Source organism: Scardinius erythrophthalmus, assembly GCF_964197995.2.
Source record: "Scardinius erythrophthalmus genome assembly, chromosome: 14".
NCBI lineage: Eukaryota > Metazoa > Chordata > Actinopteri > Cypriniformes > Leuciscidae > Scardinius > Scardinius erythrophthalmus.
In genome coordinates this window covers 23901209-23919991 of record NC_138234.1, presented here as the reverse complement: position 1 = coordinate 23919991, position 18783 = coordinate 23901209, and the positions used below count along the sequence as shown (strand labels likewise).

The 18783-nt window shown below is 37.5% G+C and overlaps 1 protein-coding gene and 1 long non-coding RNA gene across 3 annotated transcripts; one reads left to right on the top strand and one right to left on the bottom strand.

Annotated features, from left to right (window-relative positions):
* Nucleotides 1-2140: 2140 nt before the first annotated feature.
* Nucleotides 2141-4457, bottom strand: LOC308702449 (uncharacterized protein). Of its 2 annotated transcripts, none has more exons than XM_081385299.1 (2): nucleotides 4272-4457; nucleotides 2141-3574 (listed from the first exon to the last, which is right to left on the bottom strand). In XM_081385299.1, exon 2 carries the CDS (start codon nucleotides 3568-3570, stop codon nucleotides 2581-2583), a length of 990 nt encoding a protein of 329 aa, XP_081241425.1. In that variant the 5' UTR covers nucleotides 3571-3574; nucleotides 4272-4457; the 3' UTR covers nucleotides 2141-2580. The 2 variants fall into 2 exon arrangements, with proteins under 2 accessions (XP_081241425.1, XP_081241426.1); XM_081385300.1 differs by lacking the exon at nucleotides 4272-4457 and adding an exon at nucleotides 3680-3768.
* On the top strand, nucleotides 3243-16087 carry LOC308702451. Its single transcript, XR_014031605.1, has 4 exons — nucleotides 3243-3454; nucleotides 11263-11322; nucleotides 11400-11529; nucleotides 15359-16087. It is a non-coding gene; the product is annotated as an uncharacterized lncRNA (long non-coding RNA).
* Nucleotides 16088-18783: the final 2696 nt, after the last annotated feature.

Genomic DNA, 18783 nt, shown 5'->3' with positions numbered 1-18783 from the left:
AATGTTGGATGAGAATACTGGAGGATTACTTTGTCGTATTATTGCTAGTTCCTCCTTTTAGATAAATAACTACATGTTGTTTTGATAATTCTGCTTTGCTCTATTTTTGTGATGTCACACATATAACAACAACAACTTATTTGTCTAATAATTAGAAGAACATAACACATACACAATAGCTGTTGTCAGATGACCACAGAAGACTGTGGTGGCTAGTGTGCAATTCATGTGTATTGTCAAGGAAAGCGCGCCCCCTACTGGTTATCTTCATGGCTGTTCACATATCATACAATTGACTTGTTATAGAAGGTAGGTTATCTAATTTAAGTTTCTTTATCCTTTTACACTCGTTCCAAAAAAAAAAAAAAAAAAAAAACTAGTAAAAACGTTAGCGACCAAGAACGTGCAGTAAATAACGCTAGGTAGGATTTTTGTTGTTGTTATTGTTTTATTTTGTTAACTGCTCTGAGTTTATTGAACGTGATCCTGATAGTGAAATTACGCAAGTTGTATGTGTTGTTATATTAATTGCACCTCAGTGTTAATAAGACAGCTGCGATGCTTTTTAATGCTAGTTATTTTAATGCTAACATTTTTGAATGTTCTCTGTCAACTTACATACCCGGCACGATTCGTCGGTTATTAGCTCTGATTTTGAAGTAGGCTACTTAAAGCACCATTTCCTCATATCGTCACAGACACAGTAGTAGATAGGCCTAATGTTAGTGAACATCTAGGCATCATTTCAAAAAGGCCTGTTAGAAATAACAAGTTGAAACCCATAAGTTCCTTTAAAGGGACAGTTTCAATTTTGTCATTACTTACTCACCCTCAAGTTCTTCCAAACATGAATGAGTTGTTGAACACATAAGAAGACATTTTGAAGAATGTCAGTAACCAAACAGTTGACAGTAGCCATTGACTTCCATAGTAGGAAAAAAATACTATGGTCAATGGGTGCCGTGAACTGTTTGATTACCAACGTTCTTCAAAATATCTTTTGTGTTCAACAGAAAGAAACTCATACAGGTTTGGAACAACATGAGAGTGAGAAAATGATTGAAAATTGTTCATTTTTGGGTGAACAATCCCTTTTAAGAATTTATGTGTTTTAGGCAGTTATATCCTATTGAAGTTCCTTGATTACACTGTAGGATAGAAGCACTTTAAAATTATGCTTAGATGCGTACAAAGCTTTCAGCCAATGTGTTGATCATCTGAGTAACCCCAAATGGTACCTCAATAATTTAGTTTCAAAGTGTTCAAAATATTAAAAATGTTGAAGTCAGTTCCATTATAAAATGATACACCAAAAGTACTAAAATAGTCTATTGTACTGTTAAGCTGAACTGGTCTATTTACACCTTTAAATTTGTCTTTATTCTACTTCACACACTTGAGTACATGTACATCCACACACCAGAAGTGTGAACATGCGGTTTGACAAGGCTAAGTTCAATCAGATATCAGACAAATTTACCCCAGCTTGAAACCATCTTTTTTGTGACCGATGACCATGTTTCATTTTTAATCATGATCACTTTAATAATTTAATTTATACCCCATATTTATAATTAGAGAATAAATGTAAGAAACCTAACTACAAGTTGACTAGCATAACTGTTCTCATTACACATTCCATGTACAAATTAATATGAAGCAGCAAAAATGAAACCATTTTTCATGTTGTGGCAGCCACGTCATTTTTTTCTCATTCTTTTGTTTTTCCCTTACGTGAAACATCACTAATGCATAACGGCTTCAGTGAAAGGTTGTTTTCGATGTCGTTATCAGCTGGAATCAGTATTTCACGCAAGCAACACTCTTAAAAATAAAGGTTCTTTATGGACATTGTGGAAGAACCTTAAACATTCATGGAACCGTTCCATCCCACAAAGGGTTATTTATATTGAACAAAGGTACTTTAGATTATTAAAATGTTCTGAACACAAAAAAAAATGGTTATTTTAAAAACTGATAACTGAGTGGTACTTTGGGGAACCAAAAGTGGTCCACCAAACTTCACACCAGAGTGAAGGTGAATACTAATAATAATTTCTATCAAACAATCAATGATGTGGCTGTGTGTAGATTCCCAAACATGAATCAGATTTATATGCAATAAGCAAATAAGCGAGATGAGGGTAAGAGGATTAATTACTTTTAATTGCAATCCACATATTTGCAGAATAAACATTTCAAGTTATGTTTTATCTATTGTTTGACAGGCCGTATGGAGGAGTTGGCTTGCGCATCACTACGTTAAGCACAGCTAATGCCTTAAAGGGATAGTTCACCCACGTCATTCTCAACCTGTATGTGTCTGCGGGACACAAAATAAAATATTTTGAAGGACTTTTTCTATACAATGAAAGTCAATGGGGTCCAAAAAAAAAACCCATTAGAACACTGAGACCATTTTCAAAATATTTCTGTCCTACAGATGAAAGAGAGCCATACAGGTTTGGAATGACACGAGGGTGAGTAAATGTTGACAGAATGTTAATTTTTAGGTGAACGATCCCGTTAAGCAGTTTATTATCACAATAAAAAATACTGTTCAGGAAGCGTTATTGCTGATTAAGAGTTCTCTGGGCAAAATATTCTTCTGAGCTGTCCTGAGATCTCAGCGGACAGCATGCTGTACCTGCTGTTGAAGTTCCAGAGGGACCTTCCTCCATTACGAGTTCCGTCTGGGTCTCGTAGCGACAGAGGGAAGGACAACGGCCAGTTGGGATGAAGGGGAGATGGGCGCAAAGAGGATGAGCCCCAAGGTAACATCTGGTTGTTGTGCTGGGTGACGGAGTGGCTCAACCCAGGCAGCAACTGAGGAGGGGGCGGTGAGGGTGCAGGCGCTCTCTTTGCTGGAAACAGTTGTGGGTGGCTTGGTGGGTCGTTGCTTGAAGAGACCTGTGGGTGAGATGCTGGGTCCGACTCAACTGGGTCAGCATTGTTGTCTAAGTAGCTAACCTGTGATGGTAGGTGGGCACTTTTAGGAGGCACCCTCAAGGGCGAGATGAATTGAGATGAGCTATGCTCTGGCCAAGAGTGGAAGAGTTCTGGACCGTCTGCTGAAAGAGCAGCATTGCCGCTAGCCAAACCCCACAGGGACGGCTTGAGATGGGACGCAACAGGATAGTGGAATGGAATCATGGGATGACTGACGTCAAGACCTCGCCCAATTCCCATGTGATACTGCAGACTCAGCACCTCGGCCCTGAGTTGGGCGTTCTCCTCGCTCAGCGCCAGAAGCTGTCCCTCCAGCATGAAGTCGTTGAGTCGTCTCTTCTCACGGGAACGCTTGGCAGCCTCGTTATTCTTCTGCCTCTTGACCCAATATGATGCATCTTTTTTCTCAGCAGGGGTCATCTCGCGTTTACGTCGTCTACTCGGTACAAGTGGGTTGCGGTATGACGGGAGGTGGAACAGTCGTCGTGCCAGTACGGATGAGCCGGTGAGTGGCAGAAGCCTGCTTAAACTTCCAGGTTCATCTTCGCTTGTCGAGCTCTCGCCCGTGGAGGAGGGAAGACAAGCGTCTGCCTGATGCTCGGGACTTCTTATGGTACTCATTGTTCTGGAAAGACAAAGAGTTCGATGATCAGTAGGACCCAGTTTCAAACCAATACTTTGGCAAAACTTTTTTTTTTAGTTTTTGAATAAGAACGATGCAAAAGCTCACAATTTTTCCACTTCTGTGTAAGACTACGCCTTCATTATACAATGCAACTTAAATTCATTATCACTTAATAGTGTACACACTGCAGTTTCCTGTCAGAAAAAGGGTAAATATAGACATGAGTAGTGTGTTAGCCTACCAAGGAAACATACTGGGCAATTGATGATTTTAAATGTGCAAAATAATTATATGCATGTAGTTTGTGAGAAATGCGTCATTCTGAATTAATGACGATGATTTATTGGATCTGATGCATGCAACCTTGATAAGATTTATTTTGGTGATGTTGGCCATAGATAAAGATCTTAATTTTTTCACTTTGCTAAAAGCAAGATTCTTTGTAGGTTATTTGAAACCACTGCATATCTGCAGAATTGACAACATCAAATGGCGGTTGTTCATTTTATACTTGGTGAATATGAAAACTGCCTCGCTTCTTGCAACAATTTAGAATGAAATTACTGCATGATTGACTTTTCATTTATTTAAAGAATTCAGTATTTTTAAGTCTGCATACAGAATACTTAGTGTAAACACGAGTCTCCAAAATCGTAACTAAAATGAACCGTGGCGAAAGAAAATCGATTTACCTTACCTTACGCTGCTGCCACAGGAATGATGCTAGCAAGTGTAAATGGATTAAAGGACATCAGCTTAAAAGTAAAACTCTTTGGCTGGAAACATACGAAGACTCAGCAACCAACAGACAAGGTGGCACAAGTAATATGCACAGACATGCCTATTGTATGAAAGTAGTAGGTGAGGACCACATCTTCCTTCCTCAGGAGGCGGAGACTTGCAAACAAGTATCTCAAACCAGTGGTTTGAGCTATGACTCACTCTTTTGTTTGTTCTACTTTTTAAAGAATGAATTAAAGAAATGAATGCAGGCGCCCTCATCATCTTGATGTTTTGTTTACAATTTACATTTTCTCCGTTTACGTTTCGCATTTCTCCCAGTTATTATTCATTACGTTTAGTTCTCTCTGTTTAGATCTAAAAAAAAAAAAACAATAATAATAATTGTTTATTGAATTACATATCTCATGCACCATTATCTAATCATTACAGATTTTTGTATTTTTTTATTTAATTAATTTTTAAAGTCATGAATTTTAGTTTACATTTCATTTAAATTTATTTTTAATGTTATGGATGCTCTATGAGAGTCCTACACTTCAACCAAAGATGGCACATTAATTTGCTGTATCCTGTCAGTCTGGATGAAGAACAATATTCATTTTGAGGTCTAACCTCACAATTCAAATAGCATATAGGCATATGTGCATCGTTACGTGTTAATTATTCAGCTCGATATGCAAGTACTCATCATAGCAAACCAAATTCTTCAGAAAGGGTGATAATGCCAGTCGATCGATTATAAGAAGCTGAAGCTCAGTAAAGACTGAAACTCATAGTAAGATCATGTAAAAATGTTTCTTGTGGTTAAAAAGAAAAAAATTACTGAGAATGACTTGCATGAAAAAAAATAGAGGTTTTTGCTGAGTTTACGGTTGTCGTCTGGGACTGTCCTTCCAAATTTCCGCAGAAAATGTTTTTGTGCTCTAGATTATGACTAAATTTGTGTCGGTGTGAAACATAATGCAGGTTTGGAGCTTTTGCCGCAGGGTTACAGCAGCTTACTTAAGATCGACTTGCCGCAGCTCCACGGCAAACCACTGTTATAGCTGCAAACAATTCATAATGCAAGGGGAGAAAATTGCAATCATCTGTTGAATGCAATATTGATGGATTTTTGCCTTTACTTAATTTATGAGAGTTATGCATCACTTGTGGTTACAAGACTCTGGTTTGAAGAATTAGCCACACTCGACATTTGAGTCTTCAAGATAACAATCGGGCACACGCGATTCACTACAGCACAAGATGTTGTGGAATGTTCAACAGGTGTTCGATCATATCTAGGGCTTGGGGTCGCAGTGGTCGCGAATGGCGTTGGTGGAGTGACATAGGCCTACCTGTGTTGTTTACCGGTGACTCATCGAACAGCTATTGGATCTCTGTCTGTGATTTTTTTCTTCTTCTTCTTATACCTGTGACTCATAACGCCACCTCAAAGCTCCACAGAACTCAAATGCTTTAACGTGGGACATAACCCTTAGTTCAGATGTACTGTTTTGTTAACCGCACGCAGCCCCCTCATGCGGTGCGCATATTCACATGCGCGCACACGTTCCAGCTTAACCAGGTAAATCGATAGCTTTATGGAAAATGTTGGCGACATAAAGTAGCACATTCTCAGGTTTGCTGCAATGAGGATGAGCGCTTGCCGCAGCCGACACGAGACGAACTTTGTCCTATCAGGCCTCACTCACCTTTTGCATATACAGTTCAGCATGCATTGCTTGTCTGTACAGTAACTTCAATCAAAAGAAGTTTCTTTCTCAAATGAATTTTAAACCACTTCCTGTTTCTGAGTCGTCAGTGTTTTCTCCTCACAACGACCTCATTTTAACAAGCCCCTCTCCCGTTTTCGACTCGTTCGTCGGAACAGAAACCAAAGCAGCGACTGCAGAGCTGTAGACTGGGGTATACCCCACAAACCTCATTCATAGCCACCTACTCACTTCCCAGAAAACAAATCATCTTGCTGATATTTTGCATTAGATTTTGGGCCTTTTGGAGTGTTGATGTCTTGACGTTTTCTGTGCGCTTTTTGTTCTTTAGCGTAAACAGTCCAAACTTCATTGTTTAGGGTGGCCAGAAAGGCCCAGGAAATGGTTATGCTGCGACTTTAACTTCTTTAAGTAAAATCTGAGGCATTTCGCAAGAATGATAAAACTCTTTTCATAAGTGTTTTAAGTCATGGATTCTATGCAAAGTAATGATGTCTGAAATTTTGATACAGACTTTTATAAAGCCTGGCATAGGCCTATATACCCTACGTTCAAAAGTTTGGGGTCAGTAACATTTTTCAAGTCACATTAAATACATTTATAATGTTACAAAAGATTCTGTTTTCAAAAAATGCAGTTCTTTTGAACTTTTATTCATCAAAGAATCCTTAAAGAAATGTAACACGGTTTCTCCAAAATATGTAGCACAGCTGTTTTTAACATTGATAATAATAAGAAATGTTTCTTGAGTATCAAATAAGCATATTAGAATGATTTCTGAAGGATCATGTGACGCTGAAGACTGGATTCATTCAGTTTTGCCATCACAGGAATAAATTATAACAGTTATTTTAAATTTAAAATACTGTTTTTACCGTATTTTGTACCAAATAAATGCAGCCATGGCAAGATTTATTATAAAATCACTTTTCCAACTCCAATCTTTTTGAAAGATTCCTTTTGACCTTTGACCTCTAGGAGTGATTGAGACCCCTAAAACTCTTCTCTAAGCATCTATCAAACAAAATGCTTAAAAGTTGCATATAGGCTGTATGAATGTGATACATAATGTCTGGATGCTAGTAAATTTATCAAAAATATAACATCACACAAATGAAAGTCTGGAAATTATAGTAACAAACAAATGTGTGCATGCATGTTTTATATAAAATAAGATATATATCAGTCAAAATGTCTTATATTTGAACTTTTTTTTTGAAGTCGCCAGCCTTTCTGTAGATTTCACCTCTGCACATTGCATTGCAGTTCTATAAAGAAATAGATATAGCCATGTGTCTACAAAACTAGTTTTAAGAATAGCCTTAAGAACATCACTAAAAACAAATAAGATATTTTGAAGATTTTTCATTGTTTCTAAACATTAATGTTGAGAATTAATACATACCTGAGCTTTAAACTACCGTACCCACATATAAATATAACACACAACTAGTAGGCCTACAATACCATTTTCTTCTCTCATGATTTCCCATAAGGCCATATATGTCATGTATTTAAAATATAAATAAATTCACTTTGTTCTGATTGATATTGAGATCATATTCACCGCTTGATAATGGGCTTCGACAGACCCTTTAGTAGGCCTCCATCAGCACCTGTGGAACCGCAAGCGGTGAAGCTTTGAGAGCAAGATATGAGCGCTTGCTGCGGTTTGACAGGCATGGGCCAACAGTTTAACTGTAATGGAGCATTGCCAATAGCAACCTGGTCAACTGGTCACAACGGCTCTGCAGGTCTGGCTCTCCTCTCATCTTTGCAAACCACTCTGCATCTGAGAGGGGCCACATGTAAAAATAGATGAGCTTGATAGGACTTGAGACGTGTTATCTCACGCACACACACGTACATGCTGTCAAACCTCCTACACGTCTGCAGCGCTGCCCACCGAGCTTTGATAGCACGCATACAGGGGCCACTGTGAGGGAAATCTTTTGATTTGAGATGAGATGGGTCATGATATTAAATGTAGAAGATGATCATCTTAATTTGGGCCCTTTATATGGTCTTGCAGCAGGTGAATGGATGCTAATTTAGCTGCAGTGTCTCTGGCGGCCACTAGATGGAGCGCTAGGTGAACAGTATGAGTCGGCCTGAAACAGAGCGCTATTATTTCCGTTAACCATGCAAGTTTCGAGTATTTATCAGTAAATAATTAAACATTAGATAGCATAAATGTCCTCACTGCAGTTATCTGAGAAATATGTATTCCTTTGCACCATATAAATGCTAACCGCCCTAGTCTTCTTCACACCCAATGCTGTTCTCAGACACTTTTAGTGCTTGTAAACTTCCTGGCTTAGGTTAGATTGTTGTGGCATATCACTAATGTGTAAAGTTATCTGTTTCCATGAAACAAAAAGGAGAAGTGAAAATGTTAGATGACAACAATGACAGCAAGATTAAGGCATAATAAAACACTGATCTGCTATCTGCTTAACTTTTCAGTCTTCTTTATGAAAATACAAACTATCAGACTGTAGGAAATACCTGAGGACAATATTTTGAATATACATACAGCATATACCGTTAAAAAAGCATATAATGGATATTTACTCTTTTTTTCAGACATCTGACTTGAGAAATAATATCTACAACACAAAAGACCAATCTAACTAACAACAATTGCTTTCTGTATCGTTCTCTCTTTTTTATGTGCAAACTTAATAGTGCATTTCTGCCCCCTACTGAGCTGTATTATGCACTAGAGATAATAGCTACATTATTACATAAAATATTTACATCACTCAATGGACTCCTTGGTGATTATATTTATAGATTGAACACGTTAAACACATAGGACTAGATGATTATTGTCCCTTTTAAACGTAGTCTTAATTTTGTTTTGTATGCTGAAATGCGCCAGCCACTAGTAGATGCCAGGGGTCATCAGTTGTGTACCTTCGCGTCATCAGGTGTTTCGGCCTTTTAAACACAATAGACCCTTTGCAAAGGCAGGCCCAGGCTGATCAGGCCCGAGTGTGTGTCCCCATCATCTTGGGTATTTACCAAAGCCACTGACTGCAACGTTCTGCAGTAGTTGCTGTCTCTTTGATGGTCTGGTGCAGGGCTTGGGTGTGGATTCCCAGCTCTTCGATATGGTTAATAAAATGAAGGAGTAACAGTCAGAAAGTTTTTGTGGGATTTGGGGGATTTTTAATGGTCTGCTATAAGCAAATAACAATGAGATTCTTCATTATCATACTACCGGTCCAAAACATGAATCATATATCTGGAAAATGAAACTTGCATGTCGTTAAACCATCTCTTTAAACCTTTTTGATGTCAGTTGGGAGGTGAAGGTCAACAGCCGTTTTCATGAGTCGTTGCTGCAAGTCTTTCCCATGGTTCCACCGGAGCCGTTATTTGTGCGGTTAGTAGGCTAACCGTTTATATATATATATATAAATCACATGACTTGGGAAAGTAGCCTAGTTATAGAAGCACTGAATAATATTTATCGAATAATATTAATTTCTTAGCACGTTCTTAATGGGCTGTTGCCAGAGCAACGAGGTGCAGAGTTATAAATATAGGCCTACACCCCCTGACCTGACCTTTGTTTGTTCCCCATAACTTGTTAACTGTTCCACTGAGCGGCAAATTGCTGCCTTCTTCCTTCTTGTTGTGGTCATGCAGGTTTGTGGGTTTCCCTCACTGTGATAGAAAGTTTTACACATCCAATGCTTAAACATGTCTAAATGAGAAATATGAGGGTATGTTTCCTATAAATGTTGTTTTCGTAACGGCAGTTTAGATTCTCGAACGACGTCCACCCTCCACAAAAGAGCGGGCGCGGCCATCGCTTGTAACTTTGAATGTGTCGGTGTCATTCGCTTTCAGTTATTTTACCTGTACAAAAATAGTCCGTTAAATTGTTAGTATACTGTTATTACATTTTTCTATTAAGTATAATAAACTTTCAGTAATATTTAAATAAAATTAACTCGTTTCATTTAGTTAGGTTGCTTGTCAATGCATGCACATATAGAGAATAAAAAAAAAAACTAAATACCTTGTTTAAAGGAACACCCCAAAACCTGGGAACATATAAACTTATTAAAACAATAATTTATTAAATTTAAATATGCTTAGGCTTACACTAGGCATTGATTATAAATTCAATGGAAATTTTACGTCAGTACTTTCTATCCACACAACCGCCGTGGCACGGCATGCCAAAACACAAATGACAAATTAAAACCAAGTTTGTCCTTATGAATCATCTGTGTATTGCCTAGTGGTTAAGAGTACGGTTGCTTAGGGGTGTAAATATGCTGGCTTGTGCATCTTCATTCACTGTGTTCCTTTATATGCCTTGGTTTATCACAATTGGGCCACCCATGGATTCAGTTTGCATGTGGGTGCAGAGATCTGGCTGCTGATACAGCGAGTGGAATTAGAGGCATTTCGTCACAATCTCAGCCAACACTGTTTTCACTTATTATAAAAGATGCAATATTGTACTCTCTGAACCACAGTCTCTGCTATATGTAGAAACATTGATGGGTAAGAGCATCTCCCTCTGGCCAAACACCAGAACTGATTGACTTCGACTGACTGATCCTTCACACACAATTGAATAAAAGTAATCTTAAAATAACGCTGCAGAAAACAGATATTTTTTCAGTAAAATATATAAACAGCCGTAAAAGATGCATTTAAAATGAGAAGGAAAATTTCAACTTTTTTTTTTTTTTGGTAAAACATTTTTTTTTTTTAAATGCTAGTGGCATAATTTTTTATAAAATACATACACACGTAAAGTGTCATGTACCCAAAAGTAAACTTTTAATGCAAGTTATAAAATAAATTTGAGTTGCGCTTTATTTCGATTGTCCACTTAAGACAATTTACTAACGATAATTATCTTTTCAACTACATGTGTAGTCGACTGTTTGGTTAGGTTTTGGGTTAGTAGAATAAGTTGACATACCTGCATAGTCAGTAGAATGTCTAAAGTAGACTGTTAAAAATAAAGTGTTAGCTAAATTTATCTTATTTCATGGATGTTTAGATATTTTAATGGGGAACAAGACAAAAAATACCAAGAAAATATTTTGCAGTTTAAAAAAAGAATTATCATTTCAGTCATTACAGTAAAAAAAAACTTTTTAAATTATATCAGTCTGTGGAGAGATTATTGTCTAAATGTCTTATGATGATAATGGTCTAAACGTCTCAACAACATTGTTATTCATCCGATTGCAGAGACACCAAGTTCCGTCAGGCTCATACTGAGATGAATGGAGATCATACTGAGAAACATGGGTAAGTAAAGATTAATCTAAAATTCTCAAATTTCTTAATTCAAATTTCCACAATGCAGATCTCAGCTTCCTCCGCAGGCTGCTGCTGGTGCACGGGCACTGGTCCTACTATCGCATCTGCATCCTTCTGCGTTATTTCCTCTACAAAACCACTGCTTTTGCTCTAGTTCACGCCTCGTAAAGTTTCTACAATGGCTTCAGCGCTCAGGTATAGAACAACTAGGTCACTTAATCCACTTTACACCCACCTACCCCAACCGCACTGTGAAAATATCTGCTATTACAGTCAAACTGAGATCTGTTTGAGATGTAGGCTACTGTAACATGTTTAAAGAAAGTCAGATCCATTAACAGAAAGTACAAGAAGTTAAGAATCAGCGAAATGTGACAACTCGGTCAGGATAAGTTGTATGCAAAAATGTGTCTAATTGTAAGGTTTGTGGACATATATATATATATGTATAAATATATTTAGTTTTTTTTTTCTAACTGTCCTGATATCATAATTCATTAAAAACAAAAAAAAATCTTGAAAAGAAAAACTTTAGTAGTTAGTTAATTCAATGTGTAATGTAAATATCTATAAATCTGCTTTTAACTTGATGATTACACCATTTTATTTAATAAAATTGAAACTTTTCTTGGTATAAAAACGATTTAAAACCAACATCAATACAAAGAGCACATATCTAAGAACTTAGCACATGTGGTTTGGACGTGGACAGTTTTAGATGTCATTGACCCTGATAATTGTCAGTAAGTGTTCTTACATTCGCACATAAAACCACATAAAAAGATTTTTGGTCCATTTGTTTTTTTTCCCCTCTACTCTACAGTCATGTGAGGGAAAAAAAGTACACCCTTTTGAATTCTGTGGTTATGTATTGGAATATAATAAAATAAAAAAGATCTGGTTCTCGGCAGGTCCTAAAATTAGTTAAATACAACCTCAGATGAACAACAACACATGACATATTACACCATGTCATAGTTTATTTAACAAAAACTATGGCAAAAGGGAAAAGCCATGGGTGACAAACCAAGTTCACCCTTACTGCTACCATAGGAATGAAGAGGGTAAGTAGCAGTCACTGCTAATCAAATGTCTTTGATTAATTGATCATCAGCTAATTTGATCACCTCTGTAAAGTTTTGGCAGTTTGCTGGTCTGAAGCCTTCAAGTGTGTGTTAACACAATGACAAGGAGGAAAGACATCAGCAATGATCTTTGAGAAGCAATTGTTGCTACCATCAATCTGGGAAGGGTTATACTGCCATTTCCAAACAATTTGAAGTCCATCATTCTATCTACATTAAGGAAGATTATTCACAAGTGGAAAACATTCAAGACAGTTGCCAGTCTTCCCAGGAGTGGACGTCCCAGCAAATTCACCCCAAGGTCAGACCATGCAATGCTCAGAGTAATCGCAAAAGACACAAGAACTACACCTCAGACTCCATGTTAAATGTTAAAGTTCAAGGCAGTACAATTAGAAAAAGACTGAACAAGTATGGCTTGTTTGGAAGGGTTCCCAGGAGAAAGCTTCTTCTCTTTAAAAAGAATATGGCAGCATGGCTTAGGCACTGTTTATACCTGGTATTAAGATGCATTATGGTTAATCGTATCACAAGTGGACGACACTAAATACATATACAAAACAAATGTTTTGAGCTTGTCCACTTCGATCACTTTCAGAGTGGATTGCTTTCATGGTGTAAGACGCTCATGTGATCAAATGCATTCGACCAACCACAAAAGACCGCCGCCTACTCTCCGCCTACTAATCAAATGTGTAAACATTATGGGATGTGCGCTAGGCAGACGGTGTCAGCTGGAGACCCAAGTTTAGTTTGAAGATGAAAAATGTACCAAGCACAATGTTCTCTCATCATTCCAGAATTCTAACACAGCGTTCGACGTGGTCTTGTGGCTATCAGAGCAGAAACAAAAGCGTCAGCTCTCCATGTGTTTCTCCATCGTCTCAGATCGTGTTTATATGTAAATTGCGCAAGCAAAGACCGTCCATTTCGTCCATTAGATCGAAAGATACATACATTTACCCGCCCATAGACACTCCCCTAAAAGAAATAAGGACAGATGTGGTAGAAAGTGGACAAAAGAGACAGATTAAAGCAAATAAACGGGTATGTGTCTCCCTCGTCTACTTGTGATCCAATTTAGTGTTTCCCAAACTTTTTTTCTGGGGACCCACATTTTAAAGTCGTTAAATCCTTGTGACCCAATAAACATTAGGCCCATATAGTTCATATATCACGAAGAGAATTTATGCATTAACAAAATATGTATGACCATTTTTAAGGTCAGTTAAGCTTCCACTTAACTATTTAAAAGAGATACAGATATTTGACAAAGCACAATTTTTTTTTATTTACCTGTTGTTGACAATAAGTAAAATGCAGAGGTGAAATGAGAAAGGAAGAGTTGACAGGGCATCTCATTGTTTTCATATTCTCATCATTACAGTGTACACAATTTATACTTAATGAGACAAAGTCCCAAGGCGTCATATACTGACGCTTTTGACATTTCGTCCACATGCAACGCACATGGCACCCTTTAGCGTCAATATGAGACGCAGATAGATATGGGCCAGAAGGCGCCTCCTAGCGGTCTAACCCTACCCCTACCCATAACCTGTGCGTCTCATATTGACGCTAAAGGGTGCCATGTGCGTTGCATGTGGACGAAATGTCAAAAGCGTCAGTATATGACGCCCTAGGATGAGAACCCGTTTATAGCACACTGAAAAATAGTGCTCGACTTGGCGACCCATACAAAATCTCCCGCGACCCACTTGTGGGTCGGGACCCCGCCTTTGGGAATGACTGATCCAATTGACCAAAACACATCTTTATACCAGGTGTTTGCAAAGTTGCATCTGAACAAACCACTTCTGGAACAATGTCCTTGGACAGACGAGACCAAAGTGAAGATGTTTGGCCATAATGCACAGAGCCACTTTGGCCAAAACCAACCACAGCATATCATCACAAACAACTCATACTAACGGTCAAGCATGCTGGGTTAGGGTTGATGATTTGGGAATGTTTTGCAGCCACAGTACCCGGGCACCTTGTAGTCATTGGGTCGACCATGAACTCCTCTGCAGACCAAAGTATTCTAGAGTCAAATGTGAGGCCATCTGTCTGACAGCTAAAGCTTGGCAGATATTGGGTCATGCAACAGGACAATGATCACAAGCACACCAGTAAATCTATAACAGAATGGCTGAAAAAGAAAATAACACATTGTGTTTCACTGGCCCAGTCAAAGTCCAGACCTCAGCCCGACTAAAAGGCTGTGGTGGGACCTTTAAAGAACTGTGCATAAACAGATGCCCACAAACCTCTATGAACTGAAGCAACATTGTAAAGAAGAGTGGGCCCAAAATTCCTCCACAACAATGTGAGAGACTGATTAAGTCATACAGAAAATTATTACTTGAACTTATTGCTGCTAAAAGTGGCTCTACACACAATTAAATCATAGGTGTATACTTAGTTTGTCACACATGGCTTCTCCATTTTGGCTTTATTTTTCTTAAATAAATAATTACACGATGTCATATGTTATGTGTTGCTGTTCATCTGAGGTTGTATTTACCTAATTTTAAGACAAGATAATTGTTTATTATGTTCTGATATGTAAAACCATAGACTTCAAAAGGGTGTACTTTCTTTTTCACATGACTGTATATATGAGAGATGGTTTACAAGCTTCTATACAACATCACATATATATATATATATATATATATATATATATATATATATATATATATATATATATATATATATATATATATATAATTTTTTTTTTTATGTCCCAGGGGATTTCCATTGTTGAGGTAACTTGATTAACTAACCTATTTGATTGCATAGCCTACTTTGCTGAGCATGATTGATGGCCACAGTATTTACATTAGGTGACATGCAGCATCTATGCAAAAACTGATTCAAGAGTGTCAGGCCTGTGTGGAAATTTTTTCTGTTTTTTTCTTTCTTCTCTGTTCTAGGTTATCGCACAAACTGGACCATTTTTGCATCACAGGACCATTTTTAGCATCATAGCAATCATCATTAATTTAGTTGTTCTATACTCTCTCATCTATTTGTTGCCTCACCAAACCTCTTTTCCTCAAAACCGTCAGGTCATCCTCTTGATGAACATATTTCCCTACCTCTACTGGTTACTTTGGCAGGAGCATTTGTGAAAACATCAATAGTCAGTTTTCCTTCCACAAAGCTTTAGCATGTTTTTTTTTTCTTTTTTTCTAGGTATTAGTCTCATAATGTTTCTATGCTACCAAACTAAGTTTAGCTCTTAGTTTGACTAATCAGACATGAGTGTTACTCATTATTCTTTAAAGGTCCCGTTCTTCTTGATCCCATGTTTCAAACTTTAGTTAGTGTGTAATGTTGTTGTTAGAGTATAAATAATATCTGTAAAATTATAAAGCTCAAAGTACAATTCCAAACGAGATATTTTATTTAACAGAAGTTGACTACATTGAACGGCCCGTTTGGACTACATCCCTCTACTTCCTTCTTTAATGACGTCATTAAAACCGTTTTTTGACTAACCTCCGCCCACAGGAATGCTCCCTCAACTCTACCGAAATTCGTTTATGTACTTGCGCACTTCTAATAACTTACTGTGTTTACTCAGCTCTTACAGTGATTTTCTGAAGTAAAACTGACGCTTCATCTTTTGTGTGATGTACAATAAACTTTATTAAACTCATCAGTATATGTTTGATCATCATTCAGACAGCAGACTTGTAGGCTATTAATAAATAATGGATACATACAAGCAGATGACAAATATGTTATAATAACCGTAATTAAACTACTAAACTATACCTGTTTCATCTCTATACAGCACTCTGACTCTGTAGGCATTATTGTCCGACTCGAACTGAACACCGTTACTGAGAGTTTCTGATATTATCATCATTCCGTGAGTCAGATGAAATTGTCCTGAGAGACTGAGCGCGAGCTCATGAAGCTCCGCCCCCTGGGTCGTCCAGCAGCAGCTCATTTGCATTTAAAGGGCACACACTAAAACAGCGCGTTTTTCTGAGCCCCCAAAAATGACAATTTAAACATGCTGTAAAAGATGATCTGTTGGGTATTTTGAGCTGAAACTTCACATACACACTCTGGGGACATCAGAGACTTATTTTACATCTTGTGAAAAGGGGCATAATATGGGACCTTTAAGAACTTGAGCTTTTTAAGTGGCAGACGACAAAACTAAAGCTAGTGCTTAGAATAAGCAGAACGATATCATTGGCTACTATGGACGCTAATATAGTTATCGTTATACTTATCTTTATAGTAATCATTCTTTGTATGAATGTACCTTTATAGCTGGCCATTTAAAGAAAGAATCTCCACAGGGTACACAAAGAGAAATGAATGGTGGTTAAATGGCACGAAAGCCTTTTTTTTCCCTATAATGTTATTATGTTATATTATATATTATATTAAGTATTGCGCATGTGTCAATATCAGACTTACCAAACAGCAGCAAAGCCACACATCAAATATATATTTAGGAGAACTTTGACCAGACAGATTAACACCTACATTATTCGAAATCTACCAAATGTGAGTGGTTGGCTACTGACCATTTAAAAACGATTATTTTATGGCAGTTTGCAAACTTACCTACAGCTTGACCAATGCAAAAGGTCAAGTCGAGCATGATGCATTGTGGAATATAGTATTCCTTACAGTGTTTGTTCTATACTGCATATTTAGGCAAATGTAGTCCATTCATGCAGAACATTTACATACTGTGTACAGTATACTGGATGGCAATATAAAATGAAATATTCTATTCTGAACACATATCCTCATGCTTTTTCCATGAATTATAGTACATCCCTCTGATTCAATAAAATCACAACCTTTATGCTGTTTTGACAACAAATGACTCAACCATGGTACAATGTTTTGATGAAAAATGCAGTTTTATTTAGTCATATATTATTTTTATGTCATATTTTATGCATGTATTCATAGATTTAGCTAGCCTACTTGCTGTTGACTTACTAAACTTATTTTCCTTTATTTTATTTATTTTACTATTTTATTTTATTTACTTATTTTCGATATTTTCTAATATTTGCTGTTGACCATTGCAGCGCTGCATTTCATTTGACTTATCAGCCTACCTCAAACCGGTGTTAAGTCACTCGTATAAAAACCTATTCACATCAAGAATGATAAAATGATAACTATATTACCGTACACACCATATCGATATTGTTCAGTCTTTATAAATATTTTGTTAATCTACCCGAGGCAATTGGTTTAAAAGCATAATTAGAATGTAAACGCCGTCTTTTAAGTTTGATCGTATTTTCGTTTTCGGTCAAATTGCCTTTTGAATGGGAGTGCTTGGGGCACTACTATGATAGCATCAAAATCGCTATTTTTTAAAACAATGGCTCGACACAACATGAAACTCGAAGTATCACCAGGGGCTCTACACTTGAACTCGTGCATTGAGAACATTGTTTGTGTACACAGAGTTTACTAAAAAGAAAGATTTTGAACAACTCACTGTAGCTGTGTCCACCGGCATTTAAAAATAGTCGATCTCCGAATGCAACGTAACAGGGAGGAGAGTAAAGATGGAAAAGCTCCTCAAGCTTAGTTCCATAGAAATTCACGGATAATTTTTTTGTTTTGTCGTTAGTGAAAATCAATATTGATCTTGTAGGCTATTTGAAAAGGACCCTGATATCAGAAGCAATACTAAAATTCAGAGTCAGTTCATTCGCATTCGGAGATCGACACATTCTTGTTGCTAGGCCGATTGTTTTGATTGTTGTCGTCGCAGGGAACTTTATTCTAGCAAGCAAGATTAGGCTATACATCTCGAATATCTTCTCCGCGTCCAAAATGTATTTGAAGAGCTGTCGGGGTCTTGTCTCCCCCCAAAACGCAATATTTACAACGTTGCGGCAATAAGATCCCAAGGGATCTATTGAGAGCGTAACATGTTTCGGCGGTAGTCTAGGTTTTTTTTTTTTTTTTTTTTTTTTTTACAATTTCTTTTTCAATCTTTTTCTTTTCCTTTCCCAACTTTTTATGTTAGGCCTACATTATTCCCGTTTTTTTATTCTCTCCGCTTCTTTTCCCACATGTGCTGCTGCTGGATAGTGCATATCGAGTTCCAGCCCCCTCCTTTACCTGTGGAGCGAATTTGCACAAATTCCCCAGTCGTGCATTTGGGAGGGAGGAGATATGGAGAGGGAGGAGAAAGAGCAGGAGAGAAGGAGGTTTGAGAGGAGTGTATTCCCAAATACAACTCTATAGATAAACAGAAGAGCGAAAAAGACATGATTCAACAAATGCGCTAACATATAGCCTATGCATGAGACTCAGGGGTTTGTTGGCGCGAGGAACACCTTGATCTGTGATTTAC